The 25166-nt window shown below is 34.7% G+C and overlaps 1 protein-coding gene across 2 annotated transcripts; it reads left to right on the top strand.

Annotated features, from left to right (window-relative positions):
• The first annotated feature begins 587 nt into the window (after positions 1-587).
• On the top strand, positions 588-25080 carry LOC134255569 (phospholipid-transporting ATPase ABCA3-like). Of its 2 annotated transcripts, none has more exons than XM_062738110.1 (20): positions 588-652; positions 1812-2158; positions 2427-2726; positions 3647-3924; positions 4868-5102; positions 5359-5532; positions 5751-5932; positions 6275-6412; positions 6842-6971; positions 8425-8579; positions 8817-8972; positions 9245-9455; positions 11027-11276; positions 19623-19726; positions 20094-21110; positions 21424-21636; positions 21931-22499; positions 22685-22872; positions 23146-23316; positions 23634-25080. In XM_062738110.1, the coding sequence occupies exons 2-20, from the start codon at positions 1858-1860 to the stop codon at positions 24094-24096; spliced, it is 5235 nt and encodes a 1744-aa protein (XP_062594094.1). In that variant the 5' UTR covers positions 588-652; positions 1812-1857; the 3' UTR covers positions 24097-25080. The 2 variants fall into 2 exon arrangements, with proteins under 2 accessions (XP_062594094.1, XP_062594088.1); XM_062738104.1 differs by having other exon boundaries at positions 20088-21110.
• Positions 25081-25166: the final 86 nt, after the last annotated feature.

Genomic DNA, 25166 nt, shown 5'->3' with positions numbered 1-25166 from the left:
TATCATTAATTCATACAAGGCCGTTAAGGCCATTACAATTTACATATACTCACTGAATTGTCGACGGATTTTCCTGTCATGTCCCGATCATGACAAGGTCACATGGCGGGTATGACTAGTCGGCAGGGGATGCTTACTCCTCCGTGGCACCTGATCCCACTTCTGATGTTTTGGTGGGCCCGAGTTTGCTCTGCTCCTATTTTGTTCTGTTTAGTGGACTTTTGAGCTTGAATACTATGCTTTATCCTCATGTATTTCCTTATATATAAATGACACTTTCCCGCAAATTACATCTGTGTATTTCAGTATATATATAGATAGGTCCCCGTGTCTAGTTAAAAAAACTGTATGGAAGTATATTGTGAATCGTCAACATGTATTAAAATTGGTTGAAATGCTTCCAATTTCGTGAATTTTAATCAATCCAATACATTGAAAATACATTTCAAAAATCAGTTCAAAATACAACGGGACATGGTGGTCTTTTATACCCTGTAACGGGGGCGCTGTAACGGCACGGTTTCGAAATATATTTCTACTTTTACCAACATCTGATTTACAATGTTTACTTCCGTTTTCATATTCACGCGTAAGTCAAGTGCACTTTCGATAATGATTGCACTTCACGTGATATTAATGTTTGTATAATAAGGTAAGATTGATGTGAAGGTGCGCGATGTAAATACTCTTAATGTTTTTTTTCCCAATTTCTTTGTATAATGCACATGTAGCTGTGTTCGGGTGTAGGCCGTAAATTTCTTTTTCTCAATCAGCTGATTTTGAACCGTGTATAATAATGGGCATTATTTTAAGGTTACGAAGTTAAGATTGGGTCATAATTTTATAATGAAAAGATTGATAGAAATCAAAATGTTCTGATATAGATATATTTGACACATTTGTTGAAAGAAGATCAAACTGTTAAAAACTGAATTAAGGATAAACTTCCAGGTAAATTAATAACTTTAAAGGTAAGTTCTTCCTCCTCACATGCATATAAAATTCCTTTTAGAAATATTCCTATCATATAAAAAAAAGTTCCAGTGACAAATTATTCTGAGAAAATATTTCTGTTTGTGAAAGGGGGGGGGGGACTGGCATTGTCGCAAACCACGACCAAAATGTACCGGTACGATCCTCTCCCATTCTGGCCATGGTTAAATGAGAAGAGAATATTTTGTACCTCATTAAAATATTGCGCAATGCAAGTAAAGCATAGTCAGAAAATGATCTTTGTTGCGACAAATGTGTCAATGTTAATTTCAGTTGCGATTGACACAAACATTGTCATTCATGGCTTAACATGATGTCACGTACAGCATAGAGATGTAAATATTTAGGATTATAACATTTTATGTGATCAAGTAGCCATGAGTGGGAGAGAGAGCTATATGGACTTCGAACCGTGGCTTGAGGCGGTGGGGGACTGGAAACAGATCATATGTTCTAGATTTTAGACCTTTAATTTCAGGAAGGAAATTAACAATTATGATCACATGCTATTGGATAATTTATTGATAATATCAATAGGGGATCAAAGTTACTGAGAATATATATGAGAAAAATATAAATATATAATATTTAAAAAAAACTGTATCTTCTTTGGGAACAAAGAATAATTTCAGGTTTTACACAGAAATATATGAATATTAATTCACAAGAACATGCAGGAAATTTAAGCCTGAAACAATGGACTTAAATTATAAATGTGATGACCCCATAAGTGATTCCATTTTCCTGAAGCACATTTATTAATATATCATTATATGTAATAGCTATTCATTGAGATTGATTGTAATTTTGTTATCTAGGGTATGGACTTATAAGAAGGAACACCAACAGTGAAGGTTTGAAAACATGGGACAAGGCAGCAAATTTCTGCTGCTATTATGGAAAAATTATCTTATTCAAAAGAGAAAGATCTTTACTACCATTCTGGAAATTGCCCTGCCCACATTTTTTGGTCTGATCCTGGTTTTGATCCGACTAAGAGTTACCGGACAACAGGTGACCAATGGGATGAACTGGTCAGCCTGTTCTGACCTGTCCAGTATGCCTTCCAGCTACTCCTACCCCAGAAAACTAGCCTTTACACCGGACACACCCCTCACTCAATCTGTTATGAGGAAAATTAACAACAACATGGCCTTTTTTAATGGTATGTAAAATTATATATTTTGGAAGGTTTCATCGTGGGTTTAGAATGATTTTAAGTAAATATTTGGATAAAGCATGAACGGCAAAGAAAATCATTGAAAGGGAAATTGAAAATATGTTGTGATATTTAAAATTACAGCATGCAGGTACTTAGTTAATAAATCTATTAACAGTTTAAAATTTATTATACATGTACATGTATTCACTAGCATATAGGTATGTTAGTATTTTCATATGAATTATATATACTGGGTATTTTTTGACTGTAGAGATCCAACCATTTGAGACTGAAGATGAAATGGTCAATTTCCTGATTTTTGCCAACAAAACGGTGAACAACACTGCTCATTATTTAGGAGGAATTGTATTTGACAGCGAATTCAAGGAAAACCAGTTTACAGATCAGATATTATACAAAATCCGCCTAAGCTCTTTTCCCAGACACGGCCGGGGAACCAGCAACTTAAACCCAGCTAAACAAGACAAGGAGTGGTTCACTGAATTCATGTTTCCACTCTACCAGGTTATTGGGCCCAGAGACAATGGTTCCATTTGTGGGTCAGTCCCAGGTAAGAATGTCTATAAAAATATAAATATATATATGTCTATAAAAATGTCTTTTCTTGAAGTAAAATGAGTTGCAGCATGGTTATATCCATCTTCTGATACGCTACTTTCCTCATGATTGGCTAGCGAAAATGGGTTATATCATACGTTTCTGTAAATTATAATACAGTACAATGAAACCTGTTTAATCTGACACGAACAATCCATTTCATTGTGAATTCTGACCCTTGTTTAAATTCCCTTTTTATTTTCTTGCTCTCTATATAGTGCAATCTGGCACCCTGGTGTCTTTTCTGGCACAAAATTTATATCTTAGATCATGTCAAATTAGACAGAATTTCACTGTATAATTAAATGTCTACTCAGATGTAGGAGTTAAAAGAGACAAGTCACGGTTGTTGACATATATACTGTATAAAAATACAATTTTTTAAAATTTTGTTGACAGAAAATTAAAAAAAAGGTGAGTTTTAAGACAGTGATTTTATTATCAAATTAATGATTCAATCAGGTAGTAATTCATAAATGAATTCGAATAATATTGGGTTTTTTGCTTTTGCTGGTAAGTGGTGGCATCTCCATATCTGTGAAAAATTCTCGAGAGGGACATTAAACAACAAACAAACAAACAAACAAACAAACAATCAATCTGTATATTATAAGCATGTGCACAGCTCATACTTAAAGTTTCTCAAAAATTGTTACAGCTGATTATCTCGACTTAAAGCTACAATCTTGAGCAATTTACTAGCCTTAGTATATGGCTGCCATATGAGGATAAGAAGCATTAATTCATTCAATGCATTCAGTAGATCTAGATATCTAGCCCAGGAGCTAGGGTAGCTGCTGCATGATTGAGCACAGCCATGCTGTCCACAAATTAAATTTTTGTTTTTAATAAAGTTTTAATTATGTTAATTAGGTTACTACAAGGAAGGATTTCTAGCCCTACAAACCAACATAAACAAAGCAATATACGAGACGGTGATCGGTAATGATACGTCAGGACAACAGAGACTGTCGGAGTTTACCGGGGGTGACAACATAAAGCTACGGCGACACCCCTACCCTCCCTACAATGACGACAAATTTGTCCTGGTGATTCAGCAGCAGTTCCCCTTAATCCTCATCCTCAGCTTCGTCCTGGTGGCCCTCAATGTTGTCAAAGATGTGGTCCACGAAAAGGAAAGAAAACTTAAGGTGAAAATATAGACATGTCATCTATTCTTATTAAGCATAAATATGCAGTAAACTTCGTTTTAAGGAGTTCAATGGGAATTTTATACATTAAGCCAGGTGTGAACAATTAACTGGGTGTTGTTTTGACAAATTAATGTTTGAAGTCAATTAAAATGGCTTCCGATAGAACTAGATCGTTATCAGGGCCAGCAGGAACAAATTGAGCCAAACACATGTCTCTGATTGAACCAAGAAAAAAGAGAAACAATATTTATGTACATATCAAGGAATCTTGGAAAAAAAACTTTTATTCTAGATAAAATAAAGTGATCGAAGACAGTGTAGGCCTAACTTCACATTTAATATATACATATTGCAGTAGTTGATTTATTAAGAGAGAGGAAAAATAACTTCAAAACTAAAATTGGTATACTTTCAAATTTAGCAGAAACTGAAAAGGCTTTTTAAAAAAAATGCACACTTACTTCAGGTCAATACTGAAAAATGAAACCTTCAATTCTCTTTTTTAACATGTAAATTTAATCAATTTATGTATGATTTTTTTTTGTCATTGTAAATTAAAGCCTTTTTCAATAAAAGAATTCTTAATACACAAATACTTTGTATATATATAATTATGTATAAAATTTAATCATGGTAAATATGTCGTGAATGCCGTTACGCGTTATGACCAGATTTTTTACTTTCCAAATCTGGTCATGACCAAATTTTTACATGCTGGAGGTTGGCAAGTATGACATTAACTTCTGTATAAGAAATTTATTGGCAAAACTTCATAAAAGTTTTCTTTTCATTGAGATTTCTTTATAAGCAATTTCTTTATAAAATCAAGTTTTACTGTTCTCTTACAGCTTTGTCAACCAGATTTAGGTTTCTGCAATGTTGTTTGTGTGTAGATTCATGTATCTGTATTTTGACAGAGACATAAAAATCTGTATTTCAGGAGTCCATGAAAATGATGGGTCTGAACAGTTGGTTACACTGGGCCGCCTGGTTTGCTAAGTATTTCATTTTTCTGTTGATTACCTCAGCCATTATGACCATTTTCTTAACAATGAACACAGCAGAGGGGCGTGTCATAGGAAAGACCAATCCAATCATCATCTTACTGTTCCTGATTTGTTTCTCCATGGCAACCATTGCTTTCTGTTTTCTTGTCAGCTCTTTCTTTTCCAAAGGTATGTGCTGATGAAAAAAATGAATAATGCTTTGTGATAGTGGGTACACAATAACCAATGTTAAAGAAAGCATTTTATTAAAACATTTCATTTTGCACTTTAATTATTTGACAAACCAAATATTATTGTACTTGTATTAGTTTTCTTTTCCTGTTAATGTATTTTGTATAGTCATGAATGACTATTGATTTGGGATTTGAATTAAAATTTTCAGCAATAAAGGGAGGAAACTTTTATTTCTGTACTTGTTTTGTAGCAAATTCAGGCGCAGCTGCCGGGGGCATCATATTTTTCCTGAGTTACATCCCTTACTTATTTATACAGCAGAGGTACGCCACACTGTCCTGGGGGGCCAAGATGGCCTCCTCCCTGGTGTCCAACATCGCCATGTCATACGGAGGTCAGGTCATTGGAATGTTTGAAGGCACAGGTACAGTACAACCCAAAAATCAAAGATTCATGAAAGCATGACTCCTTGTTGATCTTTGCCTTAGCTAGACTTACAATTTTAGTAGACTGTAGTCTTCTAGTGATTAATGAATGTTCAACATAATGTTTCACTAAATTTAATAACGAACAAGTGCCCATAAATGATTTGTAATCTTCTTTGATGCACAGTTGCACCATTACTTTTGCTCTCCACTGTAGGCGCTGGTATCCAATGGTCCACTCTTGACCAAGGAGTTTCAGTGGACGATGACTTTGCCATGCTCCACATTATGATCATGCTTTTGGTAGACACTGTACTGTATATGATGCTGACGGTATATATAGAAGGGGTGTTTCCTGGGGAATACGGTGCTCCACTCAAATGGTACTTCCCATTCACAGTAAGTTTGCCATGTTCTTCACATTTCATGTTCCACTGACAAATTCAAATTAGATTTGATTTGGGAGCATCTTATAAAAATTTTCTTTGATATGGACTGTTTAAAGAAGGTATTATATATACAAGTAATGAAGTTGAATGAGTCAAGGGGCGATGCATTTCTTCATGTTTTACCTTTGTTAAGCATTCCTTAACTTTCTATTGAAGTTTAAAGAATAGCATTAAAAAAAATAATCGAATTAAAAGATGTAACATACACATTCTTTTCTGAGTTCCAACCCTCTTCATATCAAACTATTTTAAGAGAAGTATTAAAACTATCATACATACTTGTTGTGGACAGAAATCCTACTGGTGTGGAACCACAGCCTCGGATGATGTTCCAGACGACAAGAGAATCAGCATTGGTCAGAATCCAGATTTCTTTGAGGCTGATCCAGTTGGAATCCGTGCTGGAATCCAGATCCGAAATCTCAGAAAGGTAAGGAGTGTTGTCTACAGCTTCCAATTTCACCTCAGATTGATTTTCACACTGAAAATTGCTTGAAGTAAGACAAGGTAAGTTGAAAGAACAATCTGTATCAAATGAGTGAACAGAAACCTCCAAATTTAGAATGATACAGGAAGCAGAATTTCTGTAGAATATTTACCAAAAAAGCTAGGATTGAAACTATCCAGTAATTCTTATTAAATAAAAAAGGTGTGTATTCTTGTTAAACCCATTTAAAGCCCAATTAAGCATAAGCCTACCAATTCTGAAGTCATTATTTCTATTCATAATTTTAGAATGGGCCATTTTTTTCCTTATATTAAAGTTGAATTTTTATAAGTTAATGTAATCTAAATTGCTTCAGCCTTGCTGTCATTCAAGTGATTTCTAAGGTTTCTAAGTGAGTTGTTAAAATTTCAGGTTTTTGGCAAAAAAGAGAACTGCAAGGTTGCTGTTGCCGGAATGTCATTGGATTTGTATGAGGGGCAGATAACTGCGCTTCTAGGTCACAATGGGGCAGGAAAGACGACCACTATGTCAATGTTAACAGGTTTTTAAACCATTTCTGCTTGTCTCTGCATTTTAAATTGTCTATAAATGAATCCTAAGTAAATTTTCCTATTTAAAAAAAAAATTATCAGAATGAATTGAAATACATGTACCTACAGTTTATTTCATGTTTTGATATTAATTGTGGAATGGCATGTTGCCCAATGTTTCAGATTCAATATAATGAGATGAACGATATCAGGTTTATGCTTAATTTTTGATAGAAATTAAATAATGAAAATTGAGCAATTTGCAGTCTATGCAGAATGTGGGTTAAACAATGCTTATAAGCAGCTGCTCACTGGTAACTGTTCTTCCACAATCATAATCAAAGTGTTCCAAGGAACATGTGTCGCCTGCTTTTAGCTTCTTTATAGATGTAAATAAATCTAAGAGTAGTCAGCTATTTATATGCTACTAGCATGTACAGTATTTCATCTAGTAATGCATGGTAGTTCATAAATGCACAACATCCACACGTAGTATAAGACTGCGATAGAGTCTGTCAATAAAAAATATTATTTCCAACCCTCAAATGATAAATAATTAATTGATTAATAAGGTCAAAGTTCAGGAGGTCATTAAACATGTCAATTTACAAATGCCATAGTGCCAAGCAATAAATATGCAAAATATCAGGTCTATATCTCTTATGCTCTTGAGATAAAAGGTGTGACAGGCGGACAGAGAGACGGATGGACAGATAGGCGCCGGCCTGGGTAAAGTGATCCCTCAGTGCTGCTCTGCTGTGCAGGTGACACAAAAAGGGAAAATAAGAAAACAATATTCTATTGTTGGCTGAGAGTTTTTTAAGAAATTACTTTCTAGTTAGTAGAGCATGCCAAGGACGCCAACAATAGTTGAAAACGTTGGATAATTTATGCATAACAGGCAAATCCTTTTATTTCCACTTTATGGTGAAATAAATTGTAGATTTAGATTTTGAAAATGCAGAATAAAAGATTAAAATTACAAAAGGCCTCCCATGTCAATTCCAATAGTCCCTGCCCACTGACCTCATATACAAAGACAGCCGCACAAGATTTACTTGCATATATGCCTCCATAGCGTCAGACATAAAGACAGATGCATGAGAATTACATGCACATTAGGCCTCCTTAGCTCCTTAGTATTTCTTGGTAAAATTTACATGCTGGAAGAATGATCAAGAAATCAACTAAACTAAATTTTTAAAAAATTTATCACAAAGAAAACAAAGAAAAATTGAAATATATTGGAAATATAAATTCACTATGCACAAAAATATATTAAAATACTGACAATATAGAATTATATCCATTAAATGCAATTTCAGTAGCAATGTACATTCTAGCACATTTTAAATTACAGATACACACAAAAAATGGAAACAATATTTAGTAAATCTTTATCATCTTTAAATCTGCTGATATCTTATACATGTATATGATATATAATATATCGCCTTGTTGCAGGATTCCTGCCCCCTACCAGTGGTACTGCAATTGTGAATGGTTATGACATCCGAGAGGACATAACCAGCGTGAGGAGCAGTCTAGGACTCTGTCCTCAACACGATGTCCTCTTTGACACGATGACCGTTGAGGAACATCTTGTCTTCTTTGCTAAGGTATCAAAATACAGTCAAACTTCATTATCTCAAACTCAAAGGGCCGATAAAAACTTCCGGGATATCAGAGGATTTGAGATATTCAACATATCTATGATCCCAGCATTTGAGATATTAGTGCTCAAGATATCAAAAGTTCTTGCACAAACCTTTGAATCCTTTTGCAGACCTTCAGTATAAAGCACTATTAGCTGGTGAAAAATATGCATAATTCAGCATTGAATTTTTATTGTTTAGTTGAAGGGCTGTCCATCCAACAAGGTTAAACAGGAAGTGGAGGACATGTTGTCGGCCATTAATCTTACCAACAAGAGGAACGCTCAGAGTAAAACTCTGTCTGGTGGCATGAAGCGCAAACTTTCTGTAGGGATTGCACTGATAGCTGGATCTAAGGTGGGCTTTATGTATATGGAGAAATGGCCTCAATGTTTTTCTATGGATCTAATATATTTGATTTTTAACAGTAGCAGAGTCAAATCCTCGAGGTCATAGTTTAAAGAAGGGTTCCTAAAAGAATAATGGAGCTACAATGGGAATAATGGTTTAACAATTTTTATGTCAATTCCTGGGGAAGTTTCAAGCAAATAAAAATCACATTTCATTTTGACAAATTTTACAATCATAACATGACAATTCATTAATTAATTCTCTATTATTTATTCCAGATTGTGATTCTGGATGAGCCTTCGTCCGGATTAGATCCGGATGCCAGACGTCAGATTTGGACGGTCCTCCAGAAGAACAGAGCGGGACGTACAATGTTACTGACCACTCACTTTATGGACGAGGCTGATCTCCTCGGAGACAGGATCGCTATCATGGCAGATGGAATTCTGAAATGTTGTGGAAGCTCACTGTTTCTTAAGAACAAATATGGTAAATGTCATGAAGTTCTTTTAGATTTTGTGCAGGTAGAGAAGAAAATGATAAGCCGTAGAATATACAAAACAAAATAAATTTATTTTAATAATAAAAAAACCCCAAACAAAATAAGAAATTATCAAAACAAATGCACTCTCACACACCCTCTCTCACAAAGAAAACAAAATATAATTTTAAATCAAAAACCAGATAATATTGACAATGAAATGAAAGATTTAATTTAAAACAAAATAATTGGCAATAAATCAAATGCTGGTTTTAACAAATCAGATGTAAATATATGAGAAAACAAACAAATAACAAAATTCAGCACTGTAGATTTTTCGCAGAAAAAAAACAACTTTTAGTTAAATAATAACTGTAAATCTGAAATCCGTTTAAACTATATGAACTTTTCAAGGTTTTATTTCTTTAAAACTGAATTGGAAATTTGGCTATTCAGCTTCGTAGAAAAACAGTTACTTCAACCATAACACCACTGGGCCTCCATACTACCAACACTGCATCCCTCTAGTTCCAGTCCTGGACTCACCGTCTCCCACTGGATATCACTAAAATTCACTCCCCTCTATACAGCTATAACTGTCACCAATTCACTACACACGCTGTCCGTGTACACCACGACCTCCGTCGTCAACTTGTTTTGACCCCCGTCTCAACCAATGCCTCAAATGCACTCCTGAGGTCCTACAACCCACTTCAGCCCTGGGTTTATACTTATAACCGCTCCGCAATGAAACAATAATTTCTTAATCTAAAACCCAAACACAACTCAAACCGTAAACTGTATTAACATGCAGACAATACACCCATAACTTTACTACAAAACCCATGAAATATTTACAAATAAGAATAGCTTATCGGCTGGAGAAAAAAATGCCCATATAGTAAATAACCAAATTCCTTGGGTTTACCAGACTAACTTGCTATGAAACGTGAACTAATGGACAAAATCAAAACATGGCCGCACTCTTGACAAACAGCCACGACTCTCCCTGACCAAACCGGTTATACTAAAAATAGCTTTATTTCGAACACTCCCAACTACGGAACCAAACTCGTGATATAATAACTCTATTTACACACAAACAAAAAATACAAAAATTGAGGAGAAAAAAAAAAACTTAATTCAACTTCATCACAGTAAATGACATTAAATTGTATGTATTGATAACCAAGTTTATTAAATTAGGTGTAATATATAGATACAAATTCTGATTAAATATGCTTGTTTTTGGATGTGCAAGCTACAGTAAAGCAATATAATGAAGAGTCTATATACTTTATATATAGCCTCATTTGGCCGAATTTAAAACAGGGCGAATTCATATAATACAGTATAAGTACTTAAACAAAACTTTGACAGGGCGAATTTAGAACGGGGCAAAATTGTCCGCTAGTGTGAAAGGGCGAAAATAAAATGCGACGAAAATAACCCTGTATACAGTATTAAGAAAAATGTACCGGTACATGCATTTGTGCAATGATTTCTTCTTGGTTGAAATTCAAAATTTTGAATTTTTATTGAAATCAAAATCAGTTTCATTATTTTTTTTTTGTTGCAGGTGCTGGTTATCACATGATCATTGTCAAAGAGCCCCACTGTAACGTAGAACAGGTATCAGCTCTAGTTAAGAAGTACGTACACAATGCAGAACAAACCAGTAACATTGGAGCAGAGCTATCCTTCAGACTGCCCCACGAGAGTACAGGGAATTTCCAGGCTTTGTTTGATGATCTAGAGACACATAAACAGGAGTTTGGGATTTCTAGTTATGGGGCCTCAGTCACTACAATGGAAGAAGTCTTTATCAGGTATTAAAAGATTTTTATACGCCTTTCATTTGATGGGGCTAATGTAGTATGGGCTTTTCTATCTGTCTTCTCTGTAGACTTTCACCATTTTCAACCTCTTCAAACTTGACACAGATGTAAAAATGGCGACATTGCCCCAGGCTAATGGACACATGCAAGTTTATAATCTCATCAGGACTTAAAAAAATGTTCCTTTTAATTTGAATTTTTGCTCATTAATTTTGTTTTACTTGTTTTTGAAAAAAATATTGTGAAATAAAAAAAATATCCATCTTCTCTATGGAATAAAAGTAAATGTCAATAATTTCTGAAAGAACCATGTATGCAAATATAAAATTTATAAACTAAGGAAACAGGTCTAAAAAGCTGAGAAGATTTGTACATTATTCCATATTCAATGTCTGTGTCTGTTACTTTGGTCTCATAAGCATGTATATACATATATAATCTCAATCTACAGAAACTTTTGATATGATTGAAGTACATGTACAGCAAAACTCCTTTAGTTGAAACGCGGATATTGTGAATTCACGGATATGGTAAAGTTATTTTGGATCTCCATCTATATATTTTAACAAATTCCTTAATATATGGATATAACAAATTATGGATAGACTGATAGAGCGAAGTAATTTCACAGGTCCCAGTGACTTCATTATAACCAAGTTTTACTGTACCTGTATTTACATGTATTTGATTTTCTTCACCACACTATTGTAACACTCAGCAACAAATAGGTTATTTCTGGAGTCTACACATAAAACACATGGACTAAGTATATCAGAGTTAGCAATGTAACGGAGAAACTGTCCATCCTCATCTAGGATATGGACCCAGTCTATAATAAAATCTGCCGTTAGGATATGATTCTGGTTGTCTGTAGTAATGCCACGTGGTTGAAATGTTTGCTTATTAGAAGAGGGATGACCAGTGTATCTAAATCGGAGTTTTCCTGCCTGATTTACTACCACCACTGCTTTGCCTTTATAGTCAGCCACACAAATGTCCAGGTTCCTGTTCTCACTTATGAATTTAAGATCTCCAGACAAATACAAAAGATTACCTTCTTCATCAAACTGAATGGTTTGTTTCTCCGTGGAGCCAGAGTAACAGACAACTTTTGATTGTTTATCATCGCTGTCCATGGTAACAAGGAGGTCACCGGAGGAGGTACTACAGACGTAACGAGGTCTCCACCCCTGTAGTCTGATCAATTCCTGTATCTGGTCATTCTTCACTATGTTTATTGTTCTTGTATCAGGGTCAGTATAAACTAGATCTCCACTCCTTGTCACTGCTATGTCAAGTGGGGGGTTCCCAGAGTTGGTTTGGATGGACTTCAGTAGTTTGTCCTGGAGGTTGTAGAGTCGCATAATTTTGTCATTTCCACATGTCCAGATTTCTTCATCACTGAGACAAGTAACACTGAAAAGTTGATCAAACTCAGTCTCTATGAGATTTATGAGCTGCTTTGGTTCATCAAGCATTGTTTCAATGGGAGGGAAGGGTTCAGGTTCTGCTGTCTCCATTGTGTAGCCATATTCTTCTGTAGTAATGAATAATGCTGACAGAGAACCAAACATTTGATGGAGATCAGGGTTGATCTGAGAAGAGAAACTTGGTAATGAAACTTTGGTTTTAGGAGGTAAACTTCTGAATTCAGCATTCCTGGATTTGTATGCAAAATATCGGGAGACATCATTGGAGTCGAGAATTGCCCTCAGATCAAGAATACTCTTTTTTACATCAAAGGTAATTTGTTCTATCTCTCTTTCCTGCCTATTTAGAACATCCAGATGTTTCTTTTTCATCTCATCAATTTCAGATTTCTGTTCATTGACAATGATATTAATTTGTCTATGCCAGTCTTCACCGTGTTTTGTGACAGCTTTTGTCAGTTTCTTAAATGTTTTCCAAAGTTTTCTTTTTCAGACTTTACAGGGATCGACACTAACTTTAAAACCATAGTTGTCAGCAGGACTAGCCATTTCTATTTTCTACTAGCCCTGTTCTTGTATTAGTTGTCCAGCAGCTGAAGGCTGGTGGCCGAGTCTTGAAGCGACGAGGGGGGTAAGTGCAGGAGGGGCTTTCCCCCTCCTGCTGGTGGGGGCGCGGGGGGCCTCCCCGTGAAATTTTGAAAATAGAGATGCCAAATCCGGCATTCTGACTGTACTATGGGTAAAAATTACATTTCACTCTAAGATTGTACTTTAGACATTTTTCTATTGGAAAAAGTCCACTTTTATAATCATTTAGGGTATTTCGAATCACCTTTAAAGTTTACATTTTGACATACAAAAATAATAATTATGATGATAAAACATGTTTGAAAATAGATTTAATAATTATTGGATACATTGTGTGTAATTGATAATTATTTTTGTTGCTCTGAGTGAGTATTTGGTAAAATTCTTAGTAGCCCTACAGGGCAAGTTTAAAGGCATGTTTAGTAGTCCGACCTCATTATTAGGTTGTCCTGGACCAGCGGGCTACCGTTAGTGTTGAACCCTGAAACTTTATATTCATTTCAATTTCTTTGTAGGTAGGATGTAATTTCTCATGTAGTGCATTTAATTCGTTTTCGAAATCCCTTAGTTTTTGCAGAAAATCTGATAAATCATGTCCTTTGTGTTTTTTAGAAGAGATGCAGGTAGAACAGACAGGAATGTCACATTTCTCACAGTAGAGTTCACAGTGTTTCTGGGTATGGCTTGGGCATTTTGGGTTGTTGGGAAAAGAAGTTCTGTGTTTGTATGGTACAACATTGTGTCTTTTGGATGAATCAGAGAGATGTTCTCCAACACAGGCCTTGCACAGATTAATCTGACAAAGTTCACAATGACTCTGTAGTGGAATTTTTTGACAAAAGTCACATAGGAGGACTTCTTGTGCACTGTGTCTAGGGTCCATAACCAGTGTCTTTATTTCATTTCCAAGCAATGCTATAACAGAAATGATAAAGTGGTGAAAATTAATACAATATAGTAGAGGTGATATAGCAAAATTTTGAGGATCTCTTTTAACTGACTTCACTTTCTGTAAAAATCAAGGCTAGCATATCTTATTTACATCAGATTTATAGTTTATAAAGTCTGGCTGAAAAATACTGTATATAAGGAAATTTTCGCCCCCATTTTATTTTCGTCCCTTTCGCCCTCACCTGCGTTGGGCGAATTTAAAAAGGGGAGAATATGAAAAATACAGTATAATTTCTTAAAGAAAGCTGTGACTGGGCAAATTTAAAATGGGGCAAAATTGTTTGCAAGGCTGAATGGGCGAAAATACAGTGGGGTGAAAACAACCCTGTATACAGTATCATTGATGTAACAATATTACATTATGAACCTATTAAAGTTTTCTCGTTTATTTAATTTCACAAATTCTGACATATGAAAAATAATGTCAGTTCAATATAATAATGTTAAGATCCTAAAATTTGTTATGCTAGTAATAGTTATATATAAAATTACAAAAACTGTAACATCTCTACATCAAAGTTTTTAGCTCACCTGAGCCAAAGGCACAGATGAGCTTTTCTGATAAAAATTTGTCCGTTGTCTGTCCTTGTCGTCCTTGTTAAGTTGTTGTTGTTGTTCACTTTTCACATTTTCATCTTCATCTCAAGAACCTTTGGGCCAATTTCAACCAAACTTGCCATAAAGTATTCTTGGGTAAAGGGGATTCAAGTTTGTTCAAATGAAGGGCTACACCCTCTTTCAAGGTGAGATAATTATCAATTAGTTAATTAGAAAAATCAATGGCATCTTTTTAAAATCTTCTTCTCAAGAACCACTGGCCAGGAAAGATGATACTCATGTGGAAGCATCCTTAGGTAATGTAGATTCAAGTTTGTTCAAATCATGACCCCCGGGGGAAGGGTGGGACCAAAATTGGGTATTAAAGTTCAACACTGGAATACATAGGAAAAAAACTTTAAGAATCATCTCAAGAAAAGCAAACCCAATTGGTTTGTCATAGTTATATGGAAGCATCCTCTGGTAGTATAGCTTCAAGTTTGTTTAAATCATGACCCCTGGGGCAAGGGTGGGTCCTTAATGGGTGATCAAAGTTTAAAGAAGGATTACATAGAAAAAATCTTGTAAATTCTTCTTCTAGAGAACACCAAAGCTGTGATTGTTCACATTTATATGGAAGCATCCTTGGGTACTTTAGAGTCAGATTTATTCAGATCATGGGGTAGAGTGGGGCCACAATGGGTGATCAAGGTTTTACGTATGAAACGGAATAGATAGGAAAAAAATCATTAAAGTTTTTCTTAAGAACAACAAAGTCATGATTGATAATCAATATAAAAGGTAAGAAAGATTTAAGTTTGTCCAAATCATGACCAACCAGGTAAATAGAGGGGCCATTAAAATGGTTCATAGTTATATAAAGAATATAAAGGCTACTGTATACAGGGTAATTTTCGCCCTTTTGCACTTGCAAACAATTTTGCCCAGTTTTAAATTCGCCCTGTGATAGTTCTGTTTAAAAAGTTATACTGTGTAATTTGAATTTGCCCCGTTTTAAATTCGCCCAAGCAAGAAGAGGGCAAAAGGGGCGAAAATAAAATGGGGGCAAAAATTTCCCTGCATACAGTATTTCAATAAAATTCTTCATCTTATAAACAGATAAACAGCAAAATCATTATGTATCATATAACCCGCTTTTATATTTAAACTTTTCAATACTGAACTGTTTTTTTTTTTTGCTTTTACCTAGCTAGTTGCTCAGGTGAGCAATGTGGCCCCTGGGCCTCTTGTTTCATTTTAGCCATGTAATTTCACAAAGATTTTTTAAAGAATTATGCCAGGCATTTTATCCTAAATTTGCCTTAACTTCAGTGAATTTTATTCTTAGAAAGTACTACAAATAATTTATTACAAAATACAGTGGACCCTCATTTATCTGGACGCTTTGGTTCTCAGTCAATTTGTCCGGATATGTGAAGCATCCGGATATGTGAATCACCAGTTAAACAAGACAATGTAACATTTAAAAATTTCGTTCCAATGAAAAATCGTCCGGACACTGAAGCATCCGGATATCTGGCGTCCGGATATCTGAAGGTCCACTGTATATATTTAAAAATGGATTAAAATGAAAGTGTTTTTTTTTTTTTTTTTTTTTTTATAAAATTGAATGCAGCAAAAGGATTACCCATGTTTCCCCCATTTGTCTAAGTCACAATCAGCAATTCAAATGGTGCAAATTCAAGGAAGACATATTTATACTGTAAATCAATCTATTTTGGCATATAGGATATTTTGCAGAAATTGATTTTTAAAGAAGTTTAAGCTTAGATTTGAATAAGGACTGTTTGAAATGTGCTTTATATAAATATAGACATGTATTCACAAAAAATTAGCTGTTTTCCACAAAAGGTGGTAAATAGGAAACATGACCTATGTAATAATTACACGTAAAAATGTTAATGATTCAAAATGAGACTTCTAAATGCTCTTGCTGACCCCACATCCAGTGTCTTTCCAAAATGTACATGATATACTATTCCTCCTTAGTTTTAAATGAAAGTTTCTAATGAAGTTTTTCTCCAGCACTGTTAGAGGATATGTTGCTAAACAATATACGGTACAAAATGAAAAAGAAAATATGTTACCTGTAAATCCAACATGGCCTCCTATTAAACAACTAAAGTGTAATATCCAGACAATTTACTTCCTAGTCTAAATTTCTACCTGCTGGTTTGTCATGTGATAACTACGTTTCATTTTTGGGTAGGAAATATAATCTTGCATTGATTCTAACTGCTGTTGACTGTGATTAAAATTTACATAACTTAAAGGTGCAGTAGAAACACTTGCATTGCTATTTTTATACCCCCTGCAAACGAAGGTTGGGGGATGGGGTGGGGTGGCATATAGAAATCATTTTGTGTGTCTGTCTGTGCAAACATGTCCAGTTCCTATATCCTTCTTATGGATAAACTTGGTGACTTTCTATTTTACGCAAAGATTGCTTATGCCCTAAGGGTGTGACATGACCATGATCCAAGGTCGTTTGTGCAAGTTAACTTTAGTTAAGGGTCACTAAAAGAAAAAGTTTAAAAATTGTGTCCTGTTCAAATCTTTCTTATAAATGCAAAATCTTGAATCTACTATCTCATACAAATAATGATTAAGACCTTGGGATGTGTCATGACCTTAACCCAGGGCCATTTGTGCAAGTTCAAAGACAATGAAAGAAAAAGTTCATGATTTGTGTTTGGTACATATCTTTCTTATGGATCAACTTGGTGGGTTCCTATTTTATAAAAAGATTGCTTATGACCTGAGGTTGTGACATGACTTTGATCCAAGGTTATTTCTGCAATATCAAAATCACTGAAAGGAAAGGTTCATAATTCATGTCTGGTCCATATCTTTCTTATGGATGAATTTCCTGAGTTCCCATTTTATACAAAGATTGTTTATGACCTGAGGTGTGTCATAACTTTGACCCAAGGTCATTTGTACAAGTTTAAGGTCACTGAAAAAAAGGTTTATAAGTCATGTTTGGTCCATTTCATTAGAATTGGTGTTTTATTAAGCTATGCCTTAGTTTCATTTATCAAAAACCGGTAAATTTTCACTCAAAATGTTAAAAAAAAATTGTCAATACCAATACTAGTGTTAGTGATTCAGCACCTTTTCTGAAAAACCTAGTGGGCAGTAATAGTTCACTTTGGACAGTTCTAGTTTTAAGCTCACCTGAGCGGAAGGCTCAAGTGAGCTTTTCTGATAAGAATTTGTTGGTTTCTGTGGTTGTTGTTGGTGTGTTTGTCGTCTTCATTGTCATAAACTTTTCACATTTTCATCTTCTCAAGAAACACTGGGCCAATTTCAACCAAACTTGCTACAAAGTATCCTTTGATGAAGGGGATTCAAGTTTATTTGAATGAAGAGCCATGCCCTCTTCCAAGGGGAAATAATTTTGAATAAGTGGTAAATAAATGGTATTTTTTAAAAATCTTTTTCTCAAGAACCAGTGGGCCAGGAAAAATGAAACTCACGGAAACATCCTTAGGTAGTGTAGATCTAAGTTTATTAATGTCTTGACCCTCTGGGGTAGGGTGGGGGCACAGTGGGGTATCAAAGTTTAACATGGGAATACATAGGAAAAATCATTAAAAATCTTCTTCATAAGAATCACTGGGCCAGGAAAAATGAAACTCGTGTACCGGGTAGAAGCATCCTTTGAAAGTGTAGTTTAAAGTTTTTACAAATCATGACCCTTGAAGGGTAGGATGCAGCCATTAATATGATAATAGGATATCAAATAACGTAGGAATAACTAGGAAAAATCTTTAATTTTCTCAAGAACTTTGAATCCATGATTGGTCATAGATATATGAAAGCTTCCTCTGGTGGTGTAGATTCAAGTTTGATCAAATCAATACCCTTGAGGGGGTTGGAACAATGGTGGTGGACATGAATTCTTGGGTCTCTTCATACCTCGAAAAAACAATGAAAATAAAGCCACCATGAAAATTTGTTATTTTACAGTAAACAGCAAAGCCAATATCTACATTCTGTTCAAGAAGATCCATGCATTTCTTTGTGAGAAGTGGTCTTTTTATATAGGATAAAAAAAAACTTTTTTTAGCATTCATCACAATCTGTTTGGAACTCTCTTATATGACTGAAAATTTGATCTTGATATTGTAAAAAAAATGAAGCAACATTAAGATTTGCAGTTGAATTCATTTTTTAACATTAGATTATTATTCAATCAAAACTTTTACCGCATACATGTATATTATACATGGTATAGGTAAATATTTACAAAACCATGCTTTGGGGCCATAAAACTTAGACGATTTCACTTTTGATCTCAGTCTCACTTTTAATACAGGAATTTATAGTGGAAAAATGAGACTGAGATCAAAAGTGAGCTTGTCTAGGTTTAATGGCCCTCAGGCCATGTGTGTATGTTGAGACTTATGTTTGAAATCAATCATAAAATTTTAAGTCAGGAAATTAGAACGGTATATTTGTAAGTGACATAGAAAAATCTTAATTGGTCATGTTTTTGTAGAATGACTGTATGGTATCATTTTAAAACATCAAACGGGATATAAATACAGGTTGGTACAAGATGAAATTTACCATATATAGCGCTTTGGGCTTTATGTTCTTTGATCTCTTGACCAACCCATATTTATATAAAATCTCCTGAAGAACACTAGCAGAACAAATTAAAGGTGAATTTTGTGGCTCATGGGCTCTTGTTTGTTCATTTCTATGTTCACATTTTGATTATATTTGGAAGTAATAAAGTAATAACAAAATACATTACACCATGAAATATATAGTAATACTCTATATGTTTTTTTATGCACAGAGTTGGAGAAGGTTCTCACAATACCCTGGACAGTAAAACCCCCCACCATGTACACGAGAACATCAGTCTGGATCTGACTGTCAATGGAGGAGCACCTGAACTAAGTATGTACTGTGAAATCAAAGAATTAATGCCATGTAAGTTTTAACTAGCTACAAACTAAACTGTGAAACTCTCATAAGTAGAAGTATTCAGTATTTAAACATACAATTATTAAGAACTTGCATGTGTTTCAAAGATGAAGTTAAGTTTTCAAAGGTTACTGTTTATCATGTTTTATGTTGGGGAGATTTTTATTTTTGCACATCTATATGAGGTTTTCTTAACATAAAAAAGAGCTAACAAAGATAAATAAATTCATGGTATAACGATTGTGAAAATGGTAATGTGATAGATAATATGATGATTTAATAACTGTATTGCTTAGATTATACAGAATTTAAAATCTTGATTTTTCTTACAAAGTTACAGATATCTCAGCTGATTTTGAGCACAATAAGGACACAAAGCTTCAGTTCCAGCAGTTCTATGGAATGTTTGTCAAAAGGGCCCTGCACACACTCAGAAACAAGCTTGTCTCAGCCACCCAGATTCTTATTCCTCTTTTCTACACAATCATGGCTCTCATTGTCGTCAAAACATTCCCAGGACCCCATGATTCTAAGGCCCTCACCTTAGCGGTGGAAAAGTATGGAGAAAATACTATTGTTTATGGTGACAATGGATTTGGAAACCAGTCTACGATTGGCCAGTTCTATGCCAATCAATTTCAAAGCAGTAAAGATCATGTGACTTATGTCAACAGTGAAGAGGGAAATGTAAATAATTCAGATATAAATAATTATTTGTTCCAGAAAGGCATCGACAGCCTTGGACTTTATAATCTGGAGTATGCAGTCGGAGCAGACTTTATCAAAGATAGTAATTCAGTTTCAGCCATTGCCTACTTCAACAACCAGGGTTACCATGCTCCAGCCATTTCCCTAGCAACACTAGCAAATGCACTCCTGCAGTATGTAACAAACAACTCACAGTCTACCTTGACCACTGTAAACCATCCCTTGCCCAGGACAGAGGAACAAAAAATTCGAGAAGAGACCGAGGGGAGTACCACAGGGTTCACCATTGCCTTTAATTTTGTGTTCGGGATGGCTTTCCTGTCCAGCAGTTTTGTTTTGTTCCTGATCAAGGAGAGAGCCACCAAAGCCAAACACATTCAGTTTGTCAGTGGTGTCCAGCCCTTCACGTTCTGGGTCTCCACCTTCTGCTGGGATATGATCAACTACATGATCCCATGCTGCATACTGCTGTTTGTGCTCTGGGCTTTTGGAATTGAGGCCTACTACATTGATGCTCATGCTGCACACATTCTGCTGCTGATGTTCCTGCATGGCTGGGCCATGCTGCCTTTTATGTACCTTCTGTCTTTCATTTTTACAGTGCCATCTAGTGGGTTTGTCTGGTTGACCATGTTCAATATCTTGGCTGGTAAGTTTTATACAATTTTGCCCCATGTTATATTCACCAAGTCAAAGTTCTATAATAAGAAATTTTACTGATTTTGAAATCATCCCATTTTTACTTGCCTACCTATTAGTGGGACATAGGGAGCAAAAGTAAAATGGGGACAAATATTTTACTGTATGCAGTGATATGGAAGTTTGAAATGATTTCATTTAGTTTCATTGACAAATTGTACAGAAAGGAAAAATCATTTATAAGCTTTTGGATATTATAGGATACTGGTATATTGCCATTTTTTATAAACAAATCTGACTGAACTATTTGTTCCTTTTTCCAGGTGATGCCACAGTGTTAGCTGTAGGGATCTTGGGGATCCCCCAGCTTGGCCTCAAGGATTTATCTAACGTCCTGGAGTGGATATTTTTAGTTTTCCTACCAAACTTCTGTCTGGGACAAGGTTTAATGGACTACTACTCTAACTGGGAATTCCTGGATAGCTGTCAGGAATTCAAACTGCTCTGTCCTTATCTTCCTAATCCTTGCTGTGGACGTAAGTTTAGGAAGAGACAAGAACTAGAAAGAGATAACAATTCAGTATGATAAAATTGATTATGACTTTGTACAAGATTAGACTGTGGTTTACTTGTTTTCATCAAGTATTTTCTTTTTATAAAACCCAATTTGAAATTTGCCTATAATGTATGTTTTAATAAACCACAGCATGAAATAGGAGTTAAAATTTTCAGTGAAAATTAGAAATATTTTGTGTGTAAGTTGCTTTTTATTCAAGTTTTCAATTCTCTTACATGTCTCTATTTGGTATTTACATTGTATTTTATTCCAGCAATCAATGGGCAGTGTGGAGAGCTAGGGTGTGTGTACTATAACCGGGATTACCTGGGATGGGAGAAGAACGGAATCGGCAGAATGTTAGTTTTCTTGTCAATACAGGGAGTGATGTACTTCACCATCCTGCTCTTTGTCGAATCAAATCTGTTCAAGACAATCATTTACTCCCTCAAGTCAAGCAAGGCTGAGGATAGCTCGGACATTTCATATTCTGAGACGACCCCTCTACTGGAAGGAGAACGAAGGTTTTTAGCACATCAGCCAAGACAAGTTCGAAGATCAATGATTCAGGAAGATTCCGATGTAGCAGATGAAAGAGAGAGGCTGGCTAAGTCACATTTACTGACCGATTCCTTGATTCTGAAGGAGGTGACTAAATCCTATGGAAGCCATGTTGCTGTCAATCATATCAGTGTAGGAATACCACAAGGGGAGTGCTTCGGTCTGTTAGGAGTGAATGGAGCTGGGAAAACTACTACATTTAAGACTTTGACTGGAGATGAGATCATGACATCAGGAGAAGCCTATCTTAATGGTCACAATGTCAAGTCGGAACTTGCAATGGTAATTTAATCACAATAACTTTTAGAAGATATAAAAAAAAACCATCTTATACTCTTTTAGTATAAATTAAACTAAAAGTTTAATGTTTAAGTTTAGAGGAAAAAGACTTAAAATACATTTCAGCAGTAGCTATCTTTCAATTTATATCAACAAAAATACTGTAAGTACAAATTTCTTACTTACAGGTACGACAAAACTTAGGTTACTGTCCACAGTATGATGCCCTTATTGACCAGATGACGGGTAGAGAGACATTGTTTATGTTTGCCAGACTCCGGGGGGTCAGGGAGGAGAAGATACCAGCCATTGTGGAGGGACTCATGTCAGCCCTGCTGTTCCAAGAACATGCTGATAAAATGGTCAAGGCTTACAGGTGTGGATCTAAAATCTATTGAATAAATTTTACATGCATTATATGAGATATACATGTATTTTTCATTTGTTGGGAGTCAATATTTTTTGGCAATCTGAACTGTACTGGTTCCTTGAACAGGATTTTTAATAAGTACACAGAAGGTTTAATGAACTGATAGATTATAACAGTTATCATCTGTAGAGATGTAAATTGGTTGGTTCTCCTTGAACTCTTCAATACGTTATGGAATGTCCATTTAACAAACAATTCAACATTATTTTATGTGTTTAGTGGAGGAAACAAGAGGAAGTTAAGTACTGCATTGGCTCTAGTGGGGAATCCCCAGGTGATATTTTTAGATGAACCCACAACTGGCATGGACCCTGTTGCTAGACGATACCTGTGGAATGCATTAATAAAAGTCAGGGATTCTGGCAGAACATTGATTCTTACATCCCATAGGTAAGAGAAAAGATAAAAATGGTAAAAAATTTAGAGAATAAATTGGTATTTAACTGGTAATTAAATTAAAAATTTAAAGGCACATTACATACAAAATTTTTAAAAAATCAAAATGTTATGTGTATCGTTAAGAGGCAAGGCTGAAAATGTTGCATATGTTCATACTGTATACCTGGTACCTCGTATTTTTAGCCTTTTCTATCAATACATGAACAGTGAAAAGAATTTAAGTATTAAAGGTTGCTAATGCATTCATATTTTTTGTACAAAATGTTTCAAAAGTCTGAGAATCCATTCTATAACAATTCTGATTTCAGTATGGAGGAATGTGAGGCCTTGTGCACCAGGTTAGCCATCATGGTCAACGGAGAATTCCGATGTTTGGGAAGCACCCAGTATCTAAAGAACAAATTTGGGGAGGGATACACCTTACTGGCTCGCATTGCGTTCACAGAATCAGGGGACGCCCCAGATCTCCAGCCATTCATGAACTTTGTGGAACGTAAATTCCCAGGAAGTGAACTGAAAGACATGCATCAAGGCATGGTGAATTACCATATAACCAGAAATTCAGGTCTCACTCTTGGGGCAATTTTTGGAATTTTAGAGAGTTCCAAATCGGAATTCCATATAGAAGATTATTCTGTTAGCCAAACCACCTTAGAACAAGTTTTTATTAATTTTGCCCGCTCTCAGGTTCCGCCAAGGGAGGTAACTCATGGCTGCTGTAATGGTTTGTGTTCCTGCTTCTGCCGCAAAACTCATACACATGACGAGTAATTTAAGAAAAAAAATTAAATGAAAAGATACATTTTACTCTTACAAAATCTACAATATTTTAAAAGACATATCATTTTTTTTAAACATTCCATTTTTATTCTTCTTTGTTCTCTTATAGTGCAATATTTGTTGGAAATAATATTTTATGTTGGATATGTACTGTTTTTTTCCCTTGTTGCTTATTAAATAGGTACATGTATTATTATTTAATGATTACTGTCTACAAACTTACAAAGTAAAAGTTTCTTTTAATTTTTTGTTATATATCCTCAAATTATCATCTATATGATAAGGAATATTACAAATGTATACCAGATTACAAGTATATGGTAAGATTTATCAACCTTTTTAAAATATAAAATACTCCTAATGATTTACTCCCACTGAATGGAGAAAATTCATGTACATGTTGTACTTACCTTCAAACGTATTTTAGAAAAGATGAAAGAAAGTTTGTGAAAACAGTTTAATGCAAATTTTATATTTTAAAGATTTTTATCAATGTTAAAATAATATACAAATTATATTTTAATAATATTCATATGTTTGTATCAGGTATGTTCAAAACGACACTCCCAAACATGATTTTTATCCTCAGGAATACATAAATTATACATGTACAGGGTTCTACATATTATATTTATGTATGCAGTAAGTGATAGCTGGACCATGATTTTGAGATTTGTCCATTGATCAATTTCATTGCAAATGTCAAGATTCTTAAAATTTTGCATTTCAATACAAGTATTAGATTTATAAAGACTAAATAATATCGACTGGAATATTTATTTGTTTGTGAAAATAAAAATTTGACATATATTGCAGATTTCAAATTATTTTTTCCCCGTTGTTGACAAACTTTTTGTTGAACTTAACTTTTTTATGAACTATGAACTAGAACCTAGAGTGTTGACAAATGACAATTAATAAATGGACTGTGATTTACACTGTGATATGATGAAAAAATAAAGTTAACTTTATGTATATACTTGAGCTTTCATTTTATTATGATGCATGTGTGTTTTCCTTATTGTTCAATATTGGATAAGGCAGATGTTTCAAAATTTTGG

This window comes from Saccostrea cucullata, unplaced genomic scaffold (assembly GCF_032062105.1).
Source record: "Saccostrea cucullata isolate Sc308-1 unplaced genomic scaffold, CSIRO_AGI_Scuc_v1 ctg1402, whole genome shotgun sequence".
Classification (NCBI taxonomy): domain Eukaryota; kingdom Metazoa; phylum Mollusca; class Bivalvia; order Ostreida; family Ostreidae; genus Saccostrea; species Saccostrea cuccullata.
The sequence above is the reverse complement of the archived record's forward strand: the minus strand, read 5'-3'. Positions and strand labels throughout refer to the sequence as shown.

What these genes read in the sequence shown, in the direction of transcription:
- LOC134255569 (XM_062738104.1), top strand. Translation starts at nt 1,858, where the DNA reads ATGGGACAAGGCAGCAAATTTCTGCTGCTATTATGGAAAAATTATCTT. An exon ending in CAACATGGCCTTTTTTAATG is followed by an intron (nt 2,159 to 2,426) that starts GTATGTAAAATT and finishes TTTTGACTGTAG; the next exon opens with AGATCCAACCATTTGAGACT. An exon ending in CAGCTCTTTCTTTTCCAAAG is followed by an intron (nt 5,103 to 5,358) that starts GTATGTGCTGAT and finishes CTTGTTTTGTAG; the next exon opens with CAAATTCAGGCGCAGCTGCC.